Consider the following 25,247-nt stretch of genomic DNA (forward strand, 5'->3'; position numbering starts at 1 on the left):
AAAATGAGAAATCCATGCTGAATTTCTTAGATTCAAAATATTGGAATCTATCAGAATTTTCAGTGCAGTCCGGTTTATTTAGTCCCAGGAGCTACTCATAAAAAATTTTGGTGTATCTTTTTATGTTTTATTTTTAATCGGGTTGTGGCCGATCAAGAACAAACTTGTCATACTATCAAGATATAATTATAATTAACATATTATGATTAAGTTTTCTTTGGATCTAATATAGAATATTTGACGCTTGATCAGACCGCTTTTAAAAGCAATGAAACTAACATCTTTCCGCATTATATAATGGTTTAGAACATAGATTGTTGGAAATAATTAAGTTAAACTACGTGACTGTCATAGCCTACGAAATGCATAAAACGAATCTGTCTTCACTATTAAAGTCAGCGGTAGTCTAATAACAAGAATAATAAATGCAACACTAAAAACATTTATTGATTTTTCAGTCACGCATTGTGTACTCATATAATATTATTATATCCTTTGCTATTGACAAAATGTAATAAATATTAATTCACCTAGACATAAAAATTCCGTTTCGTAGTTCAAGTTGGTTGGTCATTCAGTACGACTTATTAATGAGACAGCCGCATGTTTTCATTTATCATTAAGTTAAACCGGGTTCAAGATATTTCAATTTAATACTAATATCTATCAGGATTGCAACCAATTTTTCGATTGATTTAATTTGATTGAAAAGAGATCAACATTATTATTTATTATGGACTTAGGGGTAAAACAATTTATACCTTTGTAACAGGGAACATTATAATTCAGCATGTTTCATGTAAAGGGCAAAAATGTGTATAATTTGGGGTTTTACTCTTTTACTGTACCGCTGAAATACAATAGTCACGTATACCGATTATTGACGCCTCAAAGTTTGTGAGAGGATTACATCTTTGTGCAATTTTTCCTGCTTTCAAACTCTGAGCATGTCCTCCTTATTGCTATCATAAGTGTGGTATTACAGATTAATGTTAAAGTTTTAGAGTTGTGACCCGATCCAATTTATCAAATCAAATTTAGGACCCTGTCCGTCTTAAAATCTAAAAATAGATTCATAAAGTTTGTACAACTACAAGCAGCGAGACGTGTATTGATTCAATCACCATTCATCATTTACCGATAATGTCTGTAACTTTTTCATATAATTTGATGATTCCCAGGATCGATGCAACATTATAAGATTCCACAAATGACATCAACAAAAGACAATTCTCAAATCAATAATATCATGTAATTGGAGCACTATTTTGCTCCTCTGTATCCCCGATGGTGGTATTCCAGCTCTAACGACAACGCTTGCTCACCAACCTGACCCTGAACTCCCGCTCTGCGATGCCTGCCAATACCCAGGTAAAAATGAAAACATTAACTAGGGGGCATCACATCAGCTTGAAAATTCACAGATAAACACGGTAAAACTTCTTCATTGGGTTTATTTTTCGTTCTGCTGCTCTTGTTTTCTTTCTAATAAAACGTTCATCACACTAAATTGAACTCTTTAAGGTGAGTGTGTAAAATGTGGTCGCGCACACAGTTAAAAACAAATTTAATATTCTGGGTATCAGTCGCGCATGTAAAGTGGGAATATATAGGCTTTGGTGTTTGGTCTTCTGAAGTTGTGTCTGCTGAGTTATCTCTGAACATCTGAAAGGAATGAATGGTTTTAGAATACCTTAACCGTGTACGGTAAGATCCGCGAATTTTGGGGTAGGAAATAACTTAATATTTAGTTAAATATTCAGTTGTGCATTGTTGGTCAATGTGCAATGGCACATTAAAGCCTGAGTAAATTGGAATTCTTGCAGTATCTGGGTTGATCCAAGCATCACGAGTTGACACGTACTTGCACTTTCTTTTTATTATAATGTAAAATTAGAGCACTTATCTGACTTTATAATCACTCAACCGGAAAGCTATAGTTTTTATTAACGTGACGATTTATGAGAAATCAAAATTCGTAATTTGTAAAGAGTCTGTTAGCTCTTTAGAAGTTTGTTTGTCTGCATACAGGTCAAGGAGTGTCCTTTGCGTCTACCATAAATATAAGCTTATTTATCTGGAATTACTGGATTTCTGGACGGTCTGTGCTATTAAAGTAAGTTAAAGTAAGTTAAAGAAACTTTATGGGTTTTCACTCCTTCACACATGACGCCGACAAGCTGTTCTCGGAATTTATAAATTTACGAGCCAGAATGTTAACACCTTTTTACGAAAATTCCATCCAGAATAAAATCATCTAAATATTTTTCAGTTGTTGCCTTTTTCCAAGGCACATGATGAGATATTAAATCAAAACTGGAATCTGTAAAGATAAAATAGTATAACTATAGTGACACAAAAATCAAACCTGCAGGACGAAGTCTCTAGCTTCCATTGCGCTGTATATGTCTCCGGTATATTGGGGGAAATAGTCTGTTATCCGAGAGAATCGAATCTGACAAAATGGAATACGATTGAATAACAGCTTTCAATATTCAGTATTTTGCAGTCGAATAGTATTAGTACCGCCCAAAAACTCAGGAACCATTTTCGGGGTTTTTGTTTAATTCCTGGTCGGAAAGTAGTCTGTTATTTTCTGGGGAATTTAATCACAATCTGACGAAGTCAATTGGTTTATTAGATTGGTTAAAAATCCCGTTGATGGTCTCGAAGAAACCTTCGCGTTCATTCATTCAACATTTAACCTTATCTGATAAAAAATGGCCAGCGGCCACATCTTTTCAGGAAACAGATTAGGTAACATCCAATTAACATTTTCTAACGGTATGAAATTAGAAAGATAAGTGCTTCATCGCTGATCGCTCTGTAATTTTTTCAATAATACCTCAAGATATGTCGTTTTCATGTCTACATGAATCATGATTACCATCAATCTTAAGATTCTCCATACGTTTATTTTGGGGCGACCATGTGGCTGCATACCATCATTACTAACCAGTCAATTTTATATCAATTTCGTATCAGCTAACGCTCAACACAGGTACGAATGAGTAATATTGTAAAATTTATGTACACGAAAAATTATAGTTTTAAACTGATTACAACACTATAAATCTATTACATTATTGAGTATTGTGTAACGCGATGAAAATATTTTAAGCGGGTAATATCGTGTCCAAACTCAGGATACATAACATGAAGACTTTGTTGTAACTTTGTATGAAAAGAATTATTAACTACCAGAAGTAGAACTATAATTCAAATAATACTCCTTTACAAATATTTCTTGCAAAGTTTATGATATTTATAGTTATTATATCATCTCACCATCTATGAGAATATGATCATGTAAAGGAGAAAGAATGCCGGTAACTTGGCAGCAGCTTGGAATACAAGTTTTTTCTAATATTAAATCATGCCCCAAAAATATTCCTAAAATGTTTAATGATTGTTTTTATCGATGATTGGGTATTGAATCATAGTGTTGCAAAAGTGAACCATCGTGATCTCAACATCATCCGAAGTCCTGAGTCTCCCTTGATTAGAAATGGCACATATCATGGTAGCTAGAAGGTCATTGCATAAAGCACTCGATATCCCTGCAGGAGTGTGTCGGATATACCGTTACACATTCTACTGAGTCTACACCCAGCATACTAAACGTATGATATCTCGGTATTTGGGTGTAAACTCCAGCAGAAACGTTCCTGCAATCCAGCCCTGACTTGTAGTTGTACGTCTAATTCAATCTTTATTGCAAAAAATCTAAAAAGAGTGCACTCGTACGACCCCCCTAAACGATGACTCGTAAGTCATTGCATGGTAGTGTAGTAAGAGGACACAAGGAAAACATGTTTGTCTAGCCAATTTTTAATTAGTCCTAATGAAAATTCCGGGGAAAATTCAATTTGATGTGATCGTCCGTATGAGATGATATTCTACTAGGAAATTTTTGAAGTCGTAAAATAAGCACGCTTCCATAGAAACCAACATTAGTTCCTGATATCCGCCCCTCCATTCACCTTCCAGACAATGAACGCCTATTTTAAAATGCTATCAATAAAAAAAATAAAAGTCCCCTGTGATCATGTTATAAACAGGTATAAGACAATACAAATGAAATATATAAATACAATTCACTCAAAATATAATATTATAGGATTTAAATTGAATAACATACTATCGATTATCAGAAGAACTGTTCTCATTTAAGTTCATAAGTCTATCAGACGTCAAACAGACAGTTTAATAAAAGTACAACATCAAAATTCTCAGTTCGTCACAATTAACGATTTCATATCATTCGGCAGCCTAGAGTCTGAAAATGGTCTAAGATGTTTGCCATGTATAATACAGTGCATACCTGATTTTTTTCGAGATTTCAAACCGAAGAAATGTTTAAGTTACCTAGAAAATCTTAACAAAGTAACGCAATAATTCAGTGAACGAAATTCATCCGCTGCATGGCCAATTTTCAGCTCATTTCGACACCGGCTTTGAATCCTTTATCTTAATTCTTCAAATACAGGCTAATAAACCTCAAAAGGTCAATAAATTCACGACAAAAATTCAATTTCAATTTCAGCTAGACAGTTTAAATTTAAAACCTAAAAAGCTAAAGAGTCTTCAACATCTCCTCAAGCATCACACTGTCCGTTGCAGGTCCTATCCATTAAACTTCCACGTTCCATACCGTCGCCCACCAAAAAGGAGCTGTCACATGACATCCGTTGGAACGAGAAATATTGGACATCTTCGTAATGGGTTCTGCAGCCCCTTCCCAGCTTTCTCTCGTAGAATGACTCTCCTCCCACTGAGAGCCTGATCACTCCGCCCTTCATAGAAAAGTTCCACTCGTTGTAGTCACCCTTTAGAATACTCTTCATTCGTGGAGATCTGCAGAATATGCATCCCTCCAGGAAAATCGCTTTGAGGTTCCACTTGAAGTACCCAATATTCTTACCTTCACCGTTGTAGAGCTTGATGTAGTTGAAGTCCTTCCTGTTCAGCACAGAGTTGACGGTGATGCCAGTGTCAGCATTGGTGAGATCGTACTTTACAGCACACTCCAGCTTAGAGCAGTACCCACATTCCCTGGTCCAGCAGTTGCAGGTAGGGTTGATGTCTCCGACAGGCATGGGGGTGGTGGTTGGTGGGAGTGTTGTCGCCGTTGTGGGCTCGGGTGACGTTATTCGTAAATCCTCTGGCCCGTCTGTTGGTGGTTCCTGCTCTTCAGGTTGGGGAGCTGCCCTGTAGTAGAAACCTGCCATGTTGGTGAACCTCAGCTTTTCTATATTCAGACTACCCATGTTCTTGCAAGATGGATTCCTGGCACGAGCGAAGTCAACCTCATACTGTACCGTGTCGAAGCAAGTCAGGACGGCTCCTCCTTTTGAGAAATTCCAGGACCAGATCTGCTCAAATTCTCCATTACAAGGCTCGGACCGGTAACGGGAGTAGGGAGCTTGACATCCGAACAGGATCACATCGGTTCCTGCTACGTAGGGTATGGTGTTCCAGACAAACTGACCTATCCTTCTACCGTCAACCATGTAGTGGACAAGCATGGACGTTGACTTGTCGACTACGGTGTTGTTAGCATAAATAGGGTCTCCACCGTGCTCTGGCACATTCGACCTGAACGACTTAATCTGCAGAGTGTATTTGTTCAAAGGAAATTTCACTATTTCTACACCTCGGTCGATTTTCTTCCACTCAGTGAGGGAGGGGTCAATCTCAGCTGACAGAACGGCTGCTGCCAGCGCAGCAAGTGCTAATAGGCGATACATCGTGAACATAGCCTGAGAGAAGTGATCATGAGTTTTTAAAGCTCGATTTGATGACCGATTGATTAAGTTTAATTGCCTCTGAATACTTGAATAGACACAAGTGATGGTTTTTGGTATAAATTGAGTCCCGCGCATCGCACGTTTATTGTTAAAGGAGACTAATGGGTTCAATGGGCGTATCTTAATGACCGATTGATTAAATATCTAATTGTATCTGAATGAAAATTGAACATAATAATATTTTTGGCTCCAATCCATTTCTGTTTAAATTGTAAAACAATGGAAAGTGAAAATAAAAATGGACAATATGGTTCAAAAATATTGGTCGAGAAACATGACCCTAGATAATGGCAAATAACAACGAAGGCCAGACAACATTCTTACTGCATAATACCTAATGATGGTGAGTAAATAAAATATGAAATAAAGAATATCTTATATTTATTAGAAATCCGAAGCAATAATTAGTTAATACAAGCGGCGTGTTAAACAAAGCAACAACAAAAATAAAAAGAACCAGACAGACTGCATATAAAATAAAAATATTATGTACGTATGAATTTGAGCCTTCATAATTAGATAAAATTTCAACACCGCAGTTTAACTCAACATATAGAAACACGTACTGATGATAATACAGCTTCGAATATCACAGCTATTCTTATTTGAAGGGGTTAACCGAATTACTGGTCTCAGGAGATAGGTATATCGCTAACTACACATCAACTGCCAACAAGAAGATTAAAAATAAAAAATAATCTCAAACTATAACACCTATACCAAGTTACGCCTTGACTAAGCTCTACACTGTATCGATTGAGTTTCAGCAACTTAGCAAACCTTTTAAAGACTAAGTAAAGGAGTGCTATAATATTTGATTACATGCCATGTCATATTATGTCATCAGCCCAGCCTCTGACGCAAGGAGAGAGAAAGGGAAAGCCCCCCGCCAGAAGGTGGCGATAATGACCTTATCACTCCTAGCTCTGATTGCATTTTATCGCAAAACCCAGGGACCATGTAAGTTCTCCCATATCTCTTTCACGATCATTGTTTCCTTACAGTAGTTGATATAAGTGTGATATAATAAGTGTGTCAATACCGGAGACCGCTTATAACTGGAAGATAATTGGCGTGAAGGAGAATTTGTACGGGTTCACTTATTATATGGGGATATAAGGGCGGCTTTGTTTCAGCAGCTTAACATTAATCTGTATTAATGAACTGCAGCTTTGCAGTTGAACTGTCAAAGTTCTTATTAAATGTTATTATATGATGGCAGCTGTCGACACAGTTCCTCTTTGGTTACTTTTTCACTGTTCCCTAATTAGACTATTGTTATATAGCACGGTGTGAGGCGCCTGACATACTGATTGAATTGACGGTCCGAGGTCAATTTTGAGATTTTGAGATATGTTGTTATAGAGCTCGATCTAAATTTTCGAATTCTTGTGTTCCCACCAAAAAAAAATTTCCATTTGTAGATATCGCGCAAGGTATTATACCTTGACATTGACAAATACTGTTGCAAAGTTACAAGGTTCCATGTCGTAAACTGTAAAATTTGAAGTTTTCATTTACAATAGAATTACAGGTAAACCCCAAAATTTGACGCGCGATATCTACCAATGGAAGTTCCCTGAGAGAAGTTAGTACGTAAGTCCATTTTTCGAAATTGTGAGATAAATTGGTACCAAAATTTTCAGGAGAAGATTCTCTACAAATTAAGCTGTGAATCACGTTATAAAAATACTATTTTAGCTGTCACGAAAGGAAGTAAGTCACACAAAACTTGAAAATTTAGCACGTTATCCCAAAACCTTCCATGAGAAAAGGCAGTAAGTCCATTTGTATACAGCCTTCTCTGAGGGAAATTTTTCTGTTCTCCAGATAACAATGCCCGTATGTGCAGCTTAAAACTACTAAGTTGTGAAGTGAAACTTAAATTTCATTACAGCACGGCTCCGGTGAGTCTATACACGTGGTAAGTGACAGTAACGTTGACGCGGAATTAGAGGTGCTACCTCGATTGTGTCAGCTCAGTTCATTTGAAGATTTGATCAACCCTACTGATATGTTTTTAAATCAATCTCTGAAAGTTATGTTTAGATTGAGATTTAATAACTGGGATCATTATGTCTGTTGTAAAAACTGGAACTTAGCACTTCGATACTCTAGTTCCTTTCATATGAACATTAGATGACGTATGGCAATTGAGGCTACATCATGATTGGGTTTGGTTATCATACTCACCGCGATTCAAAATTTCTCAACATGTGGAATGTTGGATTACTAATCCAATAAGGTCATACAGGAATGGTGCAAATTGTTCGATAAGAAGTTAAAATCTACCGGGGAACATATGACAAATAAGGAAATTTCACAAGGAAAACACGAATAATCCATGACATATTGGATGTAGCATCAGCTCGAAAGAGAACGTTACTGTCGTACAACTGATTTCACCTGCTCAAGAATTTAAAAACGTTTAGGAACCTTTGTGGAACACTTGATGATCGTACATGCAATGTGCGTGTGGGAATGTATATATACTTCTTTAATCTTTATTAACATCGACTCAAACCTATGGTCATATATTGGAAATGGCGGTGACGTAGTTAAAATTCTTTCTGCAAATCAAGGATAGCATGTTAGCTGATGAATAGTCTGGATGGTATCGATTTTCTCAATTTTATCAATTACGCTAATGAAAGTATGGCGAAGGCGTGGCATGTCGCATAAAATGTCATCTGCAGTTTAACATACCACATAGATGAATGTTCATAATATCACATTACTACTGAAAAATTTCACACCGTTTGCTTGTTTGTGTTCAAAGGGATTTAGTCGCACTATAACGACTAACAATTAATATACAACAAAAGAAAACTACAAACAGCTTCAATTCTCAATAGCAGGATGGTGGTAAGCGATCACAAGTTTAAACTTAAACAGATAGACAAGTTGCAGTTGGACAGGCAGTGTGGTGTTAAAAGAAAACCCCGATTCTAACAGCCTCTCCCGATACATCCAGCATGGTGTATCACGAGTGTTTCCCGAAATAGCCCCAAACGTGCACAGGCACCGAAATTAGAGCGATTAACAGTACCCTGCAACCACATGATCCTTGAGAACTACTCAAGAAACCCACACCCTCTTGTATGTACTTAGCACCCAACCCATGATTTTGCATGTTTAATGAATTTATGCAGCGAATGAACTCGAAAAAGCACTCAACTTACTCTTAGGAAGTCTAGGAGTTTTCTTACTCTTAGGAGTCTTTCTTAGAAGTCTATAACGTATTAAACACCTACCACTCTAATCAATACCTGCCTGCAAGTACCAGACACTCTAACCAATTACACACAGCTGATAACGACATATTGCAAAGATTTACGAAGTTACGACCAGTATCCATTGGCAATAGAGGAATTTTTGTCCCTTTGAATCAATTAAGCTAGATGAATTGTTGTAAATACTGAGATCAAACTATCAATTTACAGGCTATCGATTGGTAATAATAACCATGGAAAGTCAGCACACGGCTGACAAATTTAATGATACAGAATCCTCGATTTCGGATATTAAGCGCAAGCTCTGAACTGAAGAGTAAGTTAATAAGTTAGTGTGCCGAAAGACTAAAAGACGACGCAATCGCGTAACAAACACTCAACAGCAATCGTAAAGCCATAAAAAAGGAGCTCAAATGTTAAAACCCATAATCCACTCCCTGTGGAAAACGACGTGCAGTTCAGAAGTGTGGTCAAAAAATAATAATATTTTGCAGCAAAGCGAAAAAGTGTGCAGAAGTGGAGTGAATTTTTACAGAAACTGCTTCCTATAACGAAATCTAGACGTTTGTAATTTCTTTATGTGATACTGTTAATGATTTCCCACTTTGACTCTGTGATGACCTTTCAAACTCGCTGATAAAGAGCATGGAATGGAAGCCCGGTTCTGGGTTATAGCTCGAGACTCGTGCCTCGCATGCGGAGATTATGAAACATAATGAAGACTGGATATGCTGCGAGCAAATCACTATTCACTATATTTAATGACCATCCCTATAATAACCATCCCTTTTATTACAACTTTAGCTTGATAAATTAGATCATGATTACTTTACTTCTCTCTCTCTCTGGTTTGGTCAACGGTTTCTGGCCTCCTAGTGAAGAGGGAGGCCTTCTCGCCGTGCCCACAGAGTGTGACTCCTGCTAGCCACACTCCAGGACTCCCTAAGTATATACAAAAGCATAGAATAATAGATATCAACGCAACAGACCTCTGGAGTCTCGAAGCTGTTACTACCTTGCTCAGAGCAAACCCACTTCAGATGTTCTTCTTCGGCGGGCAGGCGAGGGACTTCCGAGCATGGTCCACTGGATATGTGTCACTATCTGAGATAGTCCTGTGTGGATCTAATGTATGATTGTTTATGAGCCTTGGTGTATGTCCTAGGTGCTTATCCAAATAGATCGTCTCTGTCAAACCTTGTTGACTTTTCCACAAATTTGATAATGTGGTCGAGTTTACTATTGATTACTTTACTTATGAATAGATATAATGTAAGCAACTGCAAGAATCAATAAAATCTCGTACAAGAGGGCGCGTCTAGCTGACAAACCCGTATCCGTACCAGACAATGTGTCCTACGGCTACACATAAACCCCTGAACGTCTGAAGTGAGAGTCCTCTTGCGCCTGGAAGTAAACACGAACCTGAGAAGCCGGGGCCACAGTTCAGTTATCAAACATGATATCGTTGGGTTGTATTGCTGCCGCTTTTAGGCACGAGTAACAGTTATTAGATTAGATCACGTATCACTTGGCAAGTTAGTTGATAATAATTCATGATTCGTTCAGGCCACCAAAGCTTCAACTCGGTTGTATATTTACTAGAAAATTCAGCACGCTTTAGGCTCCAAGATATGTTTTGCATCATCGTCAAAAATGTAGCGTTCCATTCCCGAGGGAAATAAAAATGGAGGTATTTCTAAACAATGACATTATTAAGGGCTGGCAAATTGTTGGCTTTTATCAGCCTATCACCGTTCTAAGTTCCTAGAAGGTCACCAAACTAAGATAAGCAAGGGCGAATGTACCCGTATCCAGGAACAAGACTTTTTGGCTCTTCTCAAGGGTGACACCCGCGGTGTATCCGGTACCATCCTTCCTATGATTGAATCCATAGATGTTTCGTTCTGTGCACTATTTTTATCCTGCACATGCACTTTGCAGTTATTAACACAGTTTGCACCTCTCTGGTGTCTCGGCGTCAAAGTACCGCCCGTCTCAACTCTCACCGTCCGATTGTTTATGTTAGCTGTGCTCATTGCACTGATGTAGGAACAAGTGAGCACGGTGTATGTACGAGTGAGCAAGCTAGTGGTTACGTGTGAGTGTGATTCGATGAAATCTGGAATTCTGGCAGTCTACTCGAGGTACTGAGGTCTACTTAACATTGAGATTCAATAATGACAGCTGCTTCAAATTTACTGACACCCCGCGTTGTTAAACCTCCCTTTTTTTGCAAAATTTCCCGCTAGAACAAGGAGGGTTTCATAATTACACAGGAGCTCCGAGAGCTGCTAATGATTAAACTGGACCTTCTATGACAATCCTATCTTATTATCCAGTATTATAGTAGTATAAGTAGTAGTATAGGCTTCTTGAGGAATAACGATCATTATATTATTAATTATTACGTACATTGAATTTTAATTTCAATCAGTTTTGCAAATTCAATTTCAATGTTAATAAACAGCAAAAAGCTCACAAAACTCACATACGCGATTAATCCCACGAAAACTTACAGATCCCTGATATGACATAATAATATATGTGTTTATTATATTCATTCAGTGTACATTGTACGTACTATTAAAATATCAAATGCCCACCGTTCTGTACAAGCTCTAAAACAGCGTCACCCCAAATAAGGGATAATCGAGCCCCCAATAAGCACGAGGTTAACAGGCTGGTTACACTCTCAAACACCTAACTGTTTAAATAGCAAAATCAAGTAAACGCGGTCATCGCACAGCTGCTGGGGTTGAGATCAAGCTTAGATACAGCTCTCTCTCTTCCCCCAATCCTCCAGCTCTCAACAAGCTATCCAACAAGATTTGCTAGATCAACAAGCTGTCAAACTATTTATCCGGACGCCCGGTTTCAAGAGAGTGAGTAGTCTGACAACGGAATATGTACACTAGCAGGTTTAAGAGAGCACATATAGCATGTCATTCCCTCTGGCTTCCTGACTCCCCGCACAGTGGGGATTAGGGTGTTACTGTCAAGAATTTAACCGAGTTGCGAGCGTGGAGCTCGGGCTGGTATTACCCTTGAATTCTACAATATGCGTCTCTTTCAGGTTTTTCACGGGCTTCCGTTGGCGTGAGCTCATGAATATCTCGTATATATGATATAAATACAGCATATTATAACCTGAAGCTTCAGAGGTGGGATAGCTGGATAGTTATGCAGGGTCGGGTAAACTGTTAGAAAAGTTAATTTTTATACGGTATATACTGGAGATCTTACCTTCTCTTCAAAGACATCTGTTTTGTTGAGGAAGATGATTACACTGGCCCTCTGGAACCAGGGATAACATATTATCGTCCGGAACAGGTGCAGACTTTCTTCCATTCGGTTCTGAAAATATGTGTCCTTATTAGTATACTGACAACCTGAAAAAATATTCAGTGGCACTTCTGGCTTTATTGTCATGATATGCAGCCTCGACTTCATATTAAGTCATACTGAATGTCAAGATTTTAAATATTTGTAGCCTAATGAACGTCTAGTTGATGTGCATATTGCGTGTTGCCAGTTATAATTGGGGGAAGAAAAGAGAAACTAAGCTACTGATGTCTGGAGATCCAAATAGATCATTAATTGAAGTTGGAGTCGATTATGCAACCATTTGGTCAATATCAAACCCTTGTGGTAATTGCACGAATTGTTCATTTCACATGTCTGGTAATCAAATAATTTGGTTCATTAATACTATGCCAGTATAATAGCGGTATGAACTCGCCACCGAAAGCCAAAGTATATTGGTATGTAGTCTCGGCTGAAAGCCAAAGCCATAGTTTTAATAGATGATAAATTAGCTCAAGAACTTGATGAAGTAGACAGAACCCTCGGCGGCTTACTCTTAATCCGGATTACTAAACCCCGAAAGTATTCCAATTAACCTGATTGGCGCTCTCCTGTAAGACGAGATCGTACTCGCTCAGAGCACTGAGGAAGATAATACTGGTCACGTGTTCAAAACACTGGATCCACTTCCTCCTCTCCTTCCGCTGTCCTCCCACGTCGATTATCCGGAAATCTACCCGCTCCAACCGGAACACGTATTCGTTGATCCCTTCTGTCGGCACTCTCGACCTGAGGGTCGGCAATTAGCCCGAATGTTGGGACTGGGTATTAATTAAATAGCAGCTAACCGGCGTTCAGCCACGGTTTGTTGCTATTTTTCTTGGTGATTCAACCATCGTCTTGTTATCACTTACCTTCATAGTAATGTCATTCGGCTCTGCTCATTGAGTATAGCTAGATGTATATATAGCGATAATCCCATCAATGAGATACCCGGCCGGACGTGCGTTTTGATTTTGATTGGCAGCCAGACGGTCATTATACGATCGCGTCTACTATGAATCATCACAGCACTAAAGACGTTGAAAAGAGGAAATGGTGTTCATTTTAATTGGGGGCTTGATCCTGGTTTCCAAGCGTAATATCGCTATTTACTTATACTCTTATAGACTCCAGTTTATACAGGAGGATATAGTGACGCTGTGCTCACGTTGTGTTTCTAAGCGGGATTTCCTTTTCATCCTTTTAAAAAGATTTAGTAGCTAGCATTTGTGAGCGTTTAGACGTGTACAAGGGAAGAATGTATGTTAATTATTGAAATTTTTAGGAAAATTCCTCACATTAGCATAAACCTTATTAACAATACTCATTTACGAATAATAGATTGGTGGATACCTTAGAATGTCCTGTTCTGATGGTACAAAATTAGGTTGTACGATTTCGTTGAGAGCGTCAAAGAAATATTTAGCTGAGTCCGTTAACTGAAATGTACAAGGGTTATGACATTTAATTCTTTAAATTAAAGTATTAAACGTAACTTTAATACTGTGTAGTTTTAATCGCAAAGGTATGTGTAAAAGATATTTGAAAATTGCAACTTGTCAAGGAGATAATTTGTATCATGGTGGAGAACGTAAAAATAATCGAATCTGTTATAATTTAATCTACATAAAAATCCAATTTAAAATAATTTAATTTACAATAATAATTTAATTTGTATAAACCTGGTACTCTCGCCTCCTGTCGTAACACAACTGGATACCAGAGTCCTTCCACAAAAGTGAAATAGCCTCAGCAACCTGAGTTTTAACGTTTTAAAGTTTATACTGGAGTAATTGATAGAGGAGGGAGGCTGGCTGATACTGAGAACTGAGAAGCCTCACATGTTTCACAGATGGTTTTAAGTTTAACTTCAATGTTGACTCAGCCAATTAGTGTCGCCCTCCGCTTGCCCTTCACTCGCCCTTCATTTGCTCTTCGGTGTGAGTCGAGTTGCAACATGTGGTAAAACTTAAACCGTTTAACGGTAGGCGGACAGTGGGCTTGTTCAACGTTGGTCATTATCAACTATTATGCACGTGTTATTAACTTTTAAGTTATAACAATTGAATTTAATTATTATTAGATTTAATAACCTCTGATGATTACGAAGCAGCCACATGAAAGCCCCCTAATACTCTAATAGTACGAAGGGCATCTGGGCATAAATAATTGTCTTGAATAAATAGAACATTAATCTAGAAATATGAAAGTATTCCGTAAATTATGATCGGTATGTCGAGCATATAATACGGGAGGAATTATATTTGTATGAAAAGCATCGATGTATCATATGACTCTGAATATTGTGCAAAATAAACCCTCTTAAAATCAAGGTCACCGCAATTACATAATATGACAATTGATATATGTAATTGCGGTAACCTGGATTGTAACGAGGTTTATTTTGCAACCTGCACAATATTCATAATATCCGGATTACTAATGAAGTGTTTGTAAGCCTGGAAATACACATTTTTGGTAACTGTCACAAAACAGTTACAAATTACTCCTAAGGCCAAGTAGGTACAGGGATTCTATTGTCAAGACTCAGGAATACTTATCAAATTACAAGTTATTGTAAGTAAGTTTGAACTTTTATGGGTCTGGTAGGGGTTTATAATTAGATGTCCTCCTAGGAAGAAGCTTCACGGATTATTTGTCTAACATACACTCCCGGATATGACACCGCCTACAAACCCTGTATTCAGAGCTGTGGCACATTGCCCAATAATGACCATTTGCTATTTGCCATGCGCAATTTACAGCGAAGAACTGAACATCTCCTTCCCCAATCCTTTAGAATTAGAACGAGACTGTAACAAAATCAATTTAAATTCAGGACTAGTACCTTGTTAGTGAAGGCCTGTTCAATCTCGACGTCTCGATCTTCACAGTTTATAGCATTTACTGTTTTGCTGTGAACAGTTGCGTTCGACTGCAGATAATAAAATAACATCAGCAATTTAAAGGAAAGATTTCATGTTTCAATCGAAAAATTATTGGGCTATTTTCATACAAAGATCTTTGAAAAAGACGCTAAGCCTCTGTCCTACAGAACAATACTGGCATCAAGTATTGAAAAGTGAACTGTCCTTAGATATATGTCAATTACCTCATGTTCGTATCTGATGAAGAGGAGGTCCATTGCGCTGACCATGTTTTGCATGGACGACACGATATTCTTCTTGATAATCCTCCGGTACATTATCTGGTCTTCCTGGTTGAAACCTTGCCCGTGGATGATCTTCATTTGTTTTATAAACGTGCTCTTCCCGCTTTCACCCGTCCCTATTGTGTTGTTAGAGCGTGAGTTTATTTTTATCAGTTTAAAGTTTAGATAGAACCTTCCATTTTTGTGGCAGTTTTTAATATGGGTAGTTTATTTGTGGATTTTTGTTATAATTTTATGCGGAAGGAAATCTCCGGGCAATGGGTATTTTCTATTTACACAAATTATTTCTCAATCGAAACCAGAAGGAAAGATAATTTAAAAGTTTAAGACACGATTACTTGTCTAACTTCTTCTTCACGGACGTAGAAGATCGTTCCAATTGATGTTCCTTATTGGTATTGATGGATAACGTGCCCAAACGAAAGGTACCGGACAAAATTGTTCAAATTTTCTTCAAATCACTAGATGCTGCTACACACATCTCAACTATGAAAATGAACCACAAAAACTATAGTTTTTCACCAAAGGTCAATGAAGTCACTGTTTGCAGATATACCTTGTAATTTAGCTTCCCATCTGTCAAATCAGACTGGAATTTGCAGAAATGATTATATCACCCGATCACCGTGCATTGTGCAACTTCGACGTAAAGCCAAATTTTCAATCAAGGGATCCATCCGGTCATTAACAGGCTCCCCTACTAACATAGTGACAGCACTTTATAAGACAGAACTTTATGTGACTTGTCGCAATAAATTGCTGCCACTAAAAGGTGTAATATTCCGTACGGCTGTCCCGCTCACTATAAGGACTAACCCAATAGCAGCAGTTTTAGTTCCTTTTCCATCTCTGCTTTGTGTTTCCGAAGCTCGTTGTCGATAGCTGCGCTATTATCTTTCTGCGCTCGCTCCTCCGCTGACATTAGACACCTGCAGAACTTTTCCATTGCGCCCGTCATTCCTGAGAAGGTAGGTTTTCAGTGAGGTGTGGTTTTCGGTGAGCTTTCAATAAATTTACGCTATTAATAACAGGACAGTTTTAAGATTTTTGCTTATTTTCAATGAAAAAAGTTTCCAACTTTTAAAAATTATGGAAACAATTATTTTTAAACTTTATGGATCTTGCGATTTTGTTTCTGTCTTTAAAAGTAGCTTCACAAACATTGGTTATCAGCTTTTAACTGTTAAGTTGTAAGCCCATTTGTAAAATTACGACAAATAAGGTAAAGAATTTTACGTGATAGTTAGAGCATTATGAACATTTCTGGAAACTGATTTGCCACAAGCATTTCTGTGCAGGAATGTGTTATGGTGTTGTCCATAGTCATGCTAGGCACCATCTCAAATACTTGTAAAGGTGGATCTGATGGGCACAACTAGGTAAAGCATATTTTCTCCAGGCGCCCTAATAACAACTTGAAAAATTTGTTTTAACCGTTAGGTAGGCACTCAGGGGCTGTACACTAGGGGGTGTAAAATGACCGTCAGATCATGGCCTCATTATGGCAGGCGAATCAGGATTTCAAAATGTTTTGACAGTTACGGATCGAGACATTATGATTTTTTGAAAAAAAATTGGAAATTGTTGGTATGTTTGCCTAACTTTTTAAACTTTTGACTGGAAGGTATTACAGACTAAAATTAAGCATTTTAGGATCACTGATCTCATGTTTATTACTGAGCTCATAATATATGAATATACTAGCTGCAGTTATTTTGCAACTATCCATAAGCTAGTTGTGCCCAACTAAATTTCTTTGGGGTGGTGCCTGGCACTATTGCATATTGACAACCTCTCCCAGCTGAATTCTCAATTCATCATTTATTGATTTATCTAAAAACATATAATAAAACCCACCTTCAATGTGATATATCTATTTTATCGTCTGAACTCGTTTGTCATTGCAAAGTCTGTTTTCTTGTTGCCTGGGTGAGTAGTTCCGGTGTCCCCTTGTTCACAACATTGCCTTGTGGGTGTGAGCGTTACTTAATGGCTATTATAAAACATTCACTATTCAGCACTTTGTACACTTTAATTTCGCTACATAATTTTATGAATAGACCTAAAGTGGTTGGTGGTCCGATAATGTTAAAATTCTTGGGTTACGCCCTCAAATTCAACCACAATCAGGATTCAGGGCAAGTGTTACCGCCGTTAAGTGTATTAGAATACGGGTAAAATTAATATTTGTGTGGTATTATAGGTCGCATTACCACAACAGGGTAGAATTAAAGTTAATGTCTATCTTACTTTAAACATCCATTAAATCTGTAAAAGGCCGCCTAATTAATCTTTAACGTAAAGTGTCGACTGTCGAGACTTTAGAGGGTTTAAGGAATCAATTAAAAGGGAACACTGGAAGAAACGACATTTTCATTAAAAGTAGTGCTAACTACTGCAACTCACAGCAAACCCAATATGAAAAAAAGATACCAAACGGCCGGAAGTTGCGCATGGATACGGTCACTGACACATATTTGTAATACAAACTAGTTTATTATAAGTAGATTTCAAAACCAGTATAACTGTGTACCTTGATGAATCTGTATAGACTATAGACGTTTACTTTCAAATACATGGGTTTGATCGTGATGGGGAAACCCATGTAAGTGATTTTGACTACTCATGACGAGTCTGAAAACGTCTGACCGTTACAGTCAGGGTTACAGTCAGGGTTATGATCTCAGCTAGAAGGTTAGAAGGTCCGATGTTTGCCGATGTTTTCTTCATGAATGTTAGCTAGTAGATACTTTGAAATACCTGTGCCAAACTTGAAGCAGCATGTTTGTGCAAATAGGTCGGGCTATTTTATCGTCACAATTCATGGGACTGACATTGGAAATTTATTTATCCTTTAATGTTCTAACTGTTATCCAATAAAATTTAAATTGTAAACCTTATCTTTATGTATCAAACAATTCTGAATAATCATGTTATGTTTTTTAACAGAATGGCGAAACTTTGATGTCGGATCATTCTTTGAAAGAATGACCCGACATAAAAGTATCGCCATTCTGTTAAAAATCATCTCTTTCCTACGATTCTACGTAGTAGGAAAAAGAAGTAAGATGATGCAATCGGTCGTGATGTGCATTATGGCGGAGCATAACAACGTGGACAATGGGCGTCTATCACATTATATTCGAGACTCTATCATATTATAAAATATCGTGAAATGGAAATAAAGAACAAGCCACTTTGGCCTTTGCACAGCTGCGAGCTTAACACATTTAATGGCGAGCTGCATTAAATTTAAAGGATCGTTCTTAATTATTCCTCTTATGCGCAACTTCGAGAAGGTGTAGGCATGTGACTGTGACTGTGACTGTGACTGTGACTGTGACTGTGACTGTGACTGTGACTGTGACTGTGACTGTGACTGTGACTGTGACTGTGACTGTGACTGTGACTGTGACTGTGACTGTGACTGTGACTGTGACTGTGACTGTGACTGTGACTGTGACTGTGACTGTGACTGTGACTGTGACTGTGACTGTGACTGTGACTGTGACTGTGACTGTGACTGTGACTGTGACTGTGACTGTGACTGTGACTGTGACTGTGACTGTGACTGTGACTGTGACTGTGACTGTGACTGTGACTGTGACTGTGACTGTGACTGTGACTGTGACTGTGACTGTGACTGTGACTGTGACTGTGACTGTGACTGTGACTGTGACTGTGACTGTGACTGTGACTGTGACTGTGACTGTGACTGTGACTGTGACTGTGACTGTGACTGTGACTGTGACTGTGACTGTGACTGTGACTGTGACTGTGACTGTGACTGTGACTGTGACTGTGACTGTGACTGTGACTGTGACTGTGACTGTGACTGTGACTGTGACTGTGACTGTGACTGTGACTGTGACTGTGACTGTGACTGTGACTGTGACTGTGACTGTGACTGTGACTGTGACTGTGACTGTGACTGTGACTGTGACTGTGACTGTGACTGTGACTGTGACTGTGACTGTGACTGTGACTGTGACTGTGACTGTGACTGTGACTGTGACTGTGACTGTGACTGTGACTGTGACTGTGACTGTGACTGTGACTGTGACTGTGACTGTGACTGTGACTGTGACTGTGACTGTGACTGTGACTGTGACTGTGACTGTGACTGTGACTGTGACTGTGACTGTGACTGTGACTGTGACTGTGACTGTGACTGTGACTGTGACTGTGACTGTGACTGTGACTGTGACTGTGACTGTGACTGTGACTGTGACTGTGACTGTGACTGTGACTGTGACTGTGACTGTGACTGTGACTGTGACTGTGACTGTGACTGTGACTGTGACTGTGACTGTGACTGTGACTGTGACTGTGACTGTGACTGTGACTGTGACTGTGACTGTGACTGTGACTGTGACTGTGACTGTGACTGTGACTGTGACTGTGACTGTGACTGTGACTGTGACTGTGACTGTGACTGTGACTGTGACTGTGACTGTGACTGTGACTGTGACTGTGACTGTGACTGTGACTGTGACTGTGACTGTGACTGTGACTGTGACTGTGACTGTGACTGTGACTGTGACTGTGACTGTGACTGTGAAGCACACAACGTCGAAAATCAAAATTTAGCAAAATATTAGACCTCTTCTAAACAACACAACACAGAATCCAGCACACGTGACCATATAAGCATACTTACCATCATCTACATTAACAATCTTCTCAAATTGTCACCTCGAGCCACCCGTCTCCAGTACCACGACACTCGATCATGATGCAGCATAATACCGGTTACTAATTACTAACAACGTATCTCCTCCCTGTATACACAGTATACACGATAGTATCAAGTCTTGGTAATTGCGAAACTATAACCATCTCGTTATGTTATTCCGAATATCTTTAGGGAGCTTTTCATATGTTTGTCCTGGAGCCCTACTGTAAAATATCTAGAAGCTGTAACGTAATGCTCTTACGTGTTGGTTTAAAGGTGTCGCCCACCACATTATTTAGACTGTTAATTTTGTAAACATCCACTTCAAGGTGACGATGATGTGTGTGTGTGTGTGTGTGTGTGTGTGTGTGTGTGTGTGTGTGTGTGTGTGTGTGTGTGTGTGTGTGTGTGTGTGTGTGTGTGTGTGTGTGTGTGTGTGTGTGTGTGTGTGTGTGTGTGTGTGTGTGTGTGTGTGTGTGTGTGTGTGTGTGTGTGTGTGTGTGTGTGTGTGTGTGTGTGTGTGTGTGTGTGTGTGTGTGTGTGTGTGTGTGTGTGTGTGTGTGTGTGTGTGTGTGTGTGTGTGTGTGTGTGTGTGTGTGTGTGTGTGTGTGTGTGTGTGTGTGTGTGTGTGTGTGTGTGTGTGTGTGTGTGTGTGTGTGTGTGTGTGTGTGTAAACCTCCACCCTCAGTCCTCACTGTAGAGAATTCCTTCACCATCACTCTGACCCAAACTGTGGCATAACCAATGTTTACTATATTTTACCATAGGGGAGTGCTACGCATATGTTATAAGATTATATTAGTATTAGTGTTTCACTGTCGCAGTTAAAAAGGTGAAAAGTATTAACCCGCTCACTGCTCAGTCAAAACCCGCATTTAAGCCTGCAAACAAATCATCTAGCAATAAAGAGAAATTTCAAGTGACCGAAAAACATACATTAAGCTAAGTTATGAAACATTATCAGTCTGGATGAAGAGAACACACTCAAACATTTCTAAAAATGTTGGCACTTTACCGAAAAAAACGGTCCCTTACAGTTACTCTTACCATTTTCTTGATTGGTTTGTACATTACACACGCACCCACACACGGAATTGTCGCTATTATTAAGTAGATTAACCAATATGAGCCTATTACATCGTCTATACAGTTGGGAAAGGAGACCGTGTTAAGTGCCTCTGAAAAACTGAAGAACTGTTCTACTAAAATTAAAAGGCATAGGGCTATTGGCTAACTCTCAGTTTCTAGTACCTACTCTCAGTTTCTAGTACCTACTAGAGGTTGATTATGATTGTGCGTGAAACGGGTTCTTGTAGATGTTGGTAGAAAATATTTTACTACTCATAAACGGGGAACCTCTATGGGGACCACTTGGCAACTATATCCGAACATCTAAATTGATCTGACTCTCTTCAAGAACTAGGTCAATCAGCAACGTTATCCTGTAGCTCCGTGATCACTGGTGACATAACTTCATACCATACATTGTACAAGCTAAACAAACTGGTATGGAATGCTTCCCGCAAACCCGACGGTTCACAGGTGGTACAAAATGCGCGCTATACTGCATATTTGTAAATCTTAACAGTCTGGCATTTTTAAAGTTAGCAAAACTATCGAGAAGAAGACTGCCACAAGTTTACCCAATCACAAAATAACGCCTTTTCGACTAACAAAACATAATACATGCGGAACAGATGAACATGGCTTATCGAATTGTATCTGGTAATAAACGTAGCGGAGTACACAGTCTTAATCGATATACGTTGATTTGGAATTATACACAGAGCTCCCATTTTTAACTGTTGAGCAGCACTTGGCAGGTTTGACGGGATTCTTGAGCTGCATATCTCGGAATTTCTGAAAATCTGACACTAATGATTTACATAATGAATGCTGTAGTCCAGAGTTTTTGAAGTTTTTGAAGTAATGGAGACACATGCCACGTGATGTTGACAAGTGTAGATGTTTTTAGATTTCGCGAAAGGAATGTTATAGGGCCTACTTTTGGCGAAAATTACCCTATAATAGACCCACCGTCTAATTCTACTACGGTACGAAGAATGGTATGTCTCTTACAGGCTGTTCACTCTGAGTTATGTTATATCCTTAGAGAGGATGGTTCATCCAGCCATGAATGAATCAGGGCTTGATATCTGATCTACTAAGCTGAAGAATCTGATGATAACTTCCAATGGCATCGAAATAATTAACTTAATTATCTATAAGTTTACTGTTCCGAGATGAACACAGTACCGGCGCCAACTTGAACACTCGACCACTAACTTCAAAGAAGATCCATTTTCTGCAGCTTGTTATTTATGAGGCCTCCTAAATCTCATCAAAGCATCAATTCCGGTCTTTGACTGTTGTTAAAAAGAACTTGGAGTCAAGAAGACAGAAGTATGCATGAAGCACTATATAAAACAGTTATCAGGGTAGGAAACTTATTGATCTCGGACAGGCTAGTCAGAATTTTATGTTAATTGTTTTCTCTTGTCATTACTGAAGAAGCAAACAACACGTTGAACAACCAGATTACGAATACTTAAAACTTAAATTAAAAGTCCAGAACAAAGCGCTGCCACAGTACAACAGCCGTATAGACGAGATGAAACACTCTGCACTTACACGTATAGACGAGATGAAACACTCTGCACGTACACGTATAGACGAGATGAAACACTCTGCACTTACACGTATAGACGAGATGAAACACTCTGCACGTACACGTATAGACGAGATGAAACACTCTGCACTTTATACGTATAGACGAGATGAAAAACTCTGCACGTACACGTATAGACGAGATGAAACACTCTGCACTTACACGTATAGACAAAATGAAACACTCTGCACTTACACGTATAGACGAGATGAAACACTCTGCACTTACATGTATAGATGAGATGAAACACTCTGCACTTACACGTATAGACAAGCTGAAACACTCTGCACTTACACGTATAGACGAGATGAAACACTCTGCACTTACACGTATAGATGAGATGAAACACTCTGCACGTCAACGTATAGACGAGATGGAACACTCTGCACTTACACGTATAGACGAGATGAAACACTCTGCACTTACACGTATAGACGAGATGAAACACTCTGCACTTGCACGTATAAACGAGATGAAACACTCTGCACTTACACGTATAGACAAGATGAAACACTCTGCACTTACACGTATAGACGAGATGGAACACTCTGCACTTACACGTATAGACGAGATGAAACACTCTGTACTTACACGTATAGACGAGATGAAACACTCTGCACTTACACGTATAGACGAGATGGAACACTCTGCACTTACACGTATAGACGAGATGAAACACTCTGCACTTACACGTATAGACGAGATGAAACACTCTGCACTTACGCGTATAGACGAGATGAAACACTCTGCACTTATACGTATAGACGAGATGAAACACTCTGCACTTACACGTATAGACGAGATGAAACACTCTGCACTTACACGTATAGACGAGATGAAACACTCTGCACTTACACGTATAGACGAGATGAAACACTCTGCACTTACACGTATAGACGAGATGAAACACTCTGCACGTACACGTATAGACGAGATGAAACACTCTGCACTTGCACGTATAAACGAGATGAAACACTCTGCACTTACACGTATAGACAAGATGAAACACTCTGCACTTACACGTATAGACGAGATGGAACACTCTGCACTTACACGTATAGACGAGATGAAACACTCTGTACTTACACGTATAGACGAGATGAAACACTCTGCACTTACACGTATAGACGAGATGAAACACTCTGCACTTACACGTATAGACGAGATGAAACACTCTGCACTTACACGTATAGACGAGATGGAACACTCTGCACTTACACGTATAGACGAGATGAAACATTCTGCACTTACACGTATAGACGAGATGAAACACTCTGCACTTACGCGTATAGACGAGATGAAACACTCTGCACTTATACGTATAGACGAGATGAAACACTCTGCACTTACACGTATAAACGAGATGAAACACTCTGCACTTACACGTATAGACGAGATGAAACACTCTGCACTTACACGTATAGACGAGATGAAACACTCTGCACTTACACGTATAGACGAGATGAAACACTCTGCACGTACACGTATAGACGAGATGAAACACTCTGCAATTACACGTATAGACGAGATGAAACACTCTGCACTTACACGTATAGACGAGATGAAACACTCTGCACTTACACGTATAGACGAGATGAAACACTCTGCACGTACACGTATAGACGAGATGAAACACTCTGCACGTACACGTATAGACGAGATGAAACACTCTGCACTTACACGTATAGACGAGATGAAACACTCTGCACTTACACGTATAGACGAGATGAAACACTCTGCACTTACACGTATAGACGAGATGAAACACTCTGCACTTTATACGTATAGATGAGACGAAACACTCTGCACTTACACGTATAGACGAGATGAAACACTCTGCACTTACACGTATAGACGAGATGAAACACTCTGCACTTACACGTATAGACGAGATGAAACACTCTGCACTTACACGTATAGACGAGATGAAACACTCTGCACTTACACGTATAGACGAGATGGAACACTCTGCACTTACACGTATAGACGAGATGGAACACTCTGCACTTACACGTATAGACGAGATGAAACACTCTGCACGTACACGTATAGACGAGATGAAACACTCTGCACGTACACGTATAGACGAGATGAAACACTCTGCACTTACACGTATAGACGAGATGAAACACTCTGCACTTACACGTATAGACGAGATGAAACACTCTGCACTTACACGTATAGACGAGATGAAACACTCTGCACTTTATACGTATAGATGAGATGAAACACTCTGCACTTACACGTATAGACGAGATGAAACACTCTGCACGTACACGTATAGACGAGATGAAACACTCTGCACTTACACGTATAGACGAGATGAAACACTCTGCACTTA

At 39.0% G+C, this 25,247-nt stretch overlaps 3 protein-coding genes across 3 annotated transcripts; 1 reads left to right on the forward strand and 2 right to left on the reverse strand.

Annotated features, from left to right (window-relative positions):
• Positions 1-285: 285 nt before the first annotated feature.
• LOC134822865 (guanine nucleotide-binding protein subunit alpha-14-like) lies at positions 286-17,531 on the reverse strand. Its single transcript, XM_063834132.1, has 10 exons — positions 17,421-17,531; positions 16,380-16,523; positions 15,504-15,679; positions 15,240-15,326; positions 14,074-14,148; positions 13,745-13,830; positions 12,946-13,138; positions 12,290-12,400; positions 2,369-2,455; positions 286-1,665 (listed from the first exon to the last, which is right to left on the reverse strand). Exons 2-10 carry the CDS (start codon positions 16,519-16,521, stop codon positions 1,501-1,503), a joined length of 1,122 nt encoding a protein of 373 aa, XP_063690202.1. The 5' UTR covers positions 16,522-16,523; positions 17,421-17,531; the 3' UTR covers positions 286-1,500.
• On the reverse strand, positions 4,044-5,979 carry LOC134822864 (uncharacterized). The gene has a single exon (XM_063834131.1). The coding sequence runs from the start codon at positions 5,883-5,885 to the stop codon at positions 4,599-4,601; it is 1,287 nt and encodes a 428-aa protein (XP_063690201.1). The 5' UTR covers positions 5,886-5,979; the 3' UTR covers positions 4,044-4,598.
• A 5,550-nt stretch (positions 17,532-23,081) lies between the features above and the next one.
• On the forward strand, positions 23,082-24,698 carry LOC134823609 (uncharacterized). The gene has a single exon (XM_063835141.1). The coding sequence runs from the start codon at positions 23,082-23,084 to the stop codon at positions 24,696-24,698; it is 1,617 nt and encodes a 538-aa protein (XP_063691211.1).
• Positions 24,699-25,247: the final 549 nt, after the last annotated feature.

Source organism: Bolinopsis microptera, chromosome 11 (assembly GCF_026151205.1).
Source record: "Bolinopsis microptera isolate Bmic1 chromosome 11, MBARI_Bmic_1.0, whole genome shotgun sequence".
NCBI classification, from domain to species: Eukaryota; Metazoa; Ctenophora; class Tentaculata; order Lobata; family Bolinopsidae; genus Bolinopsis; species Bolinopsis microptera.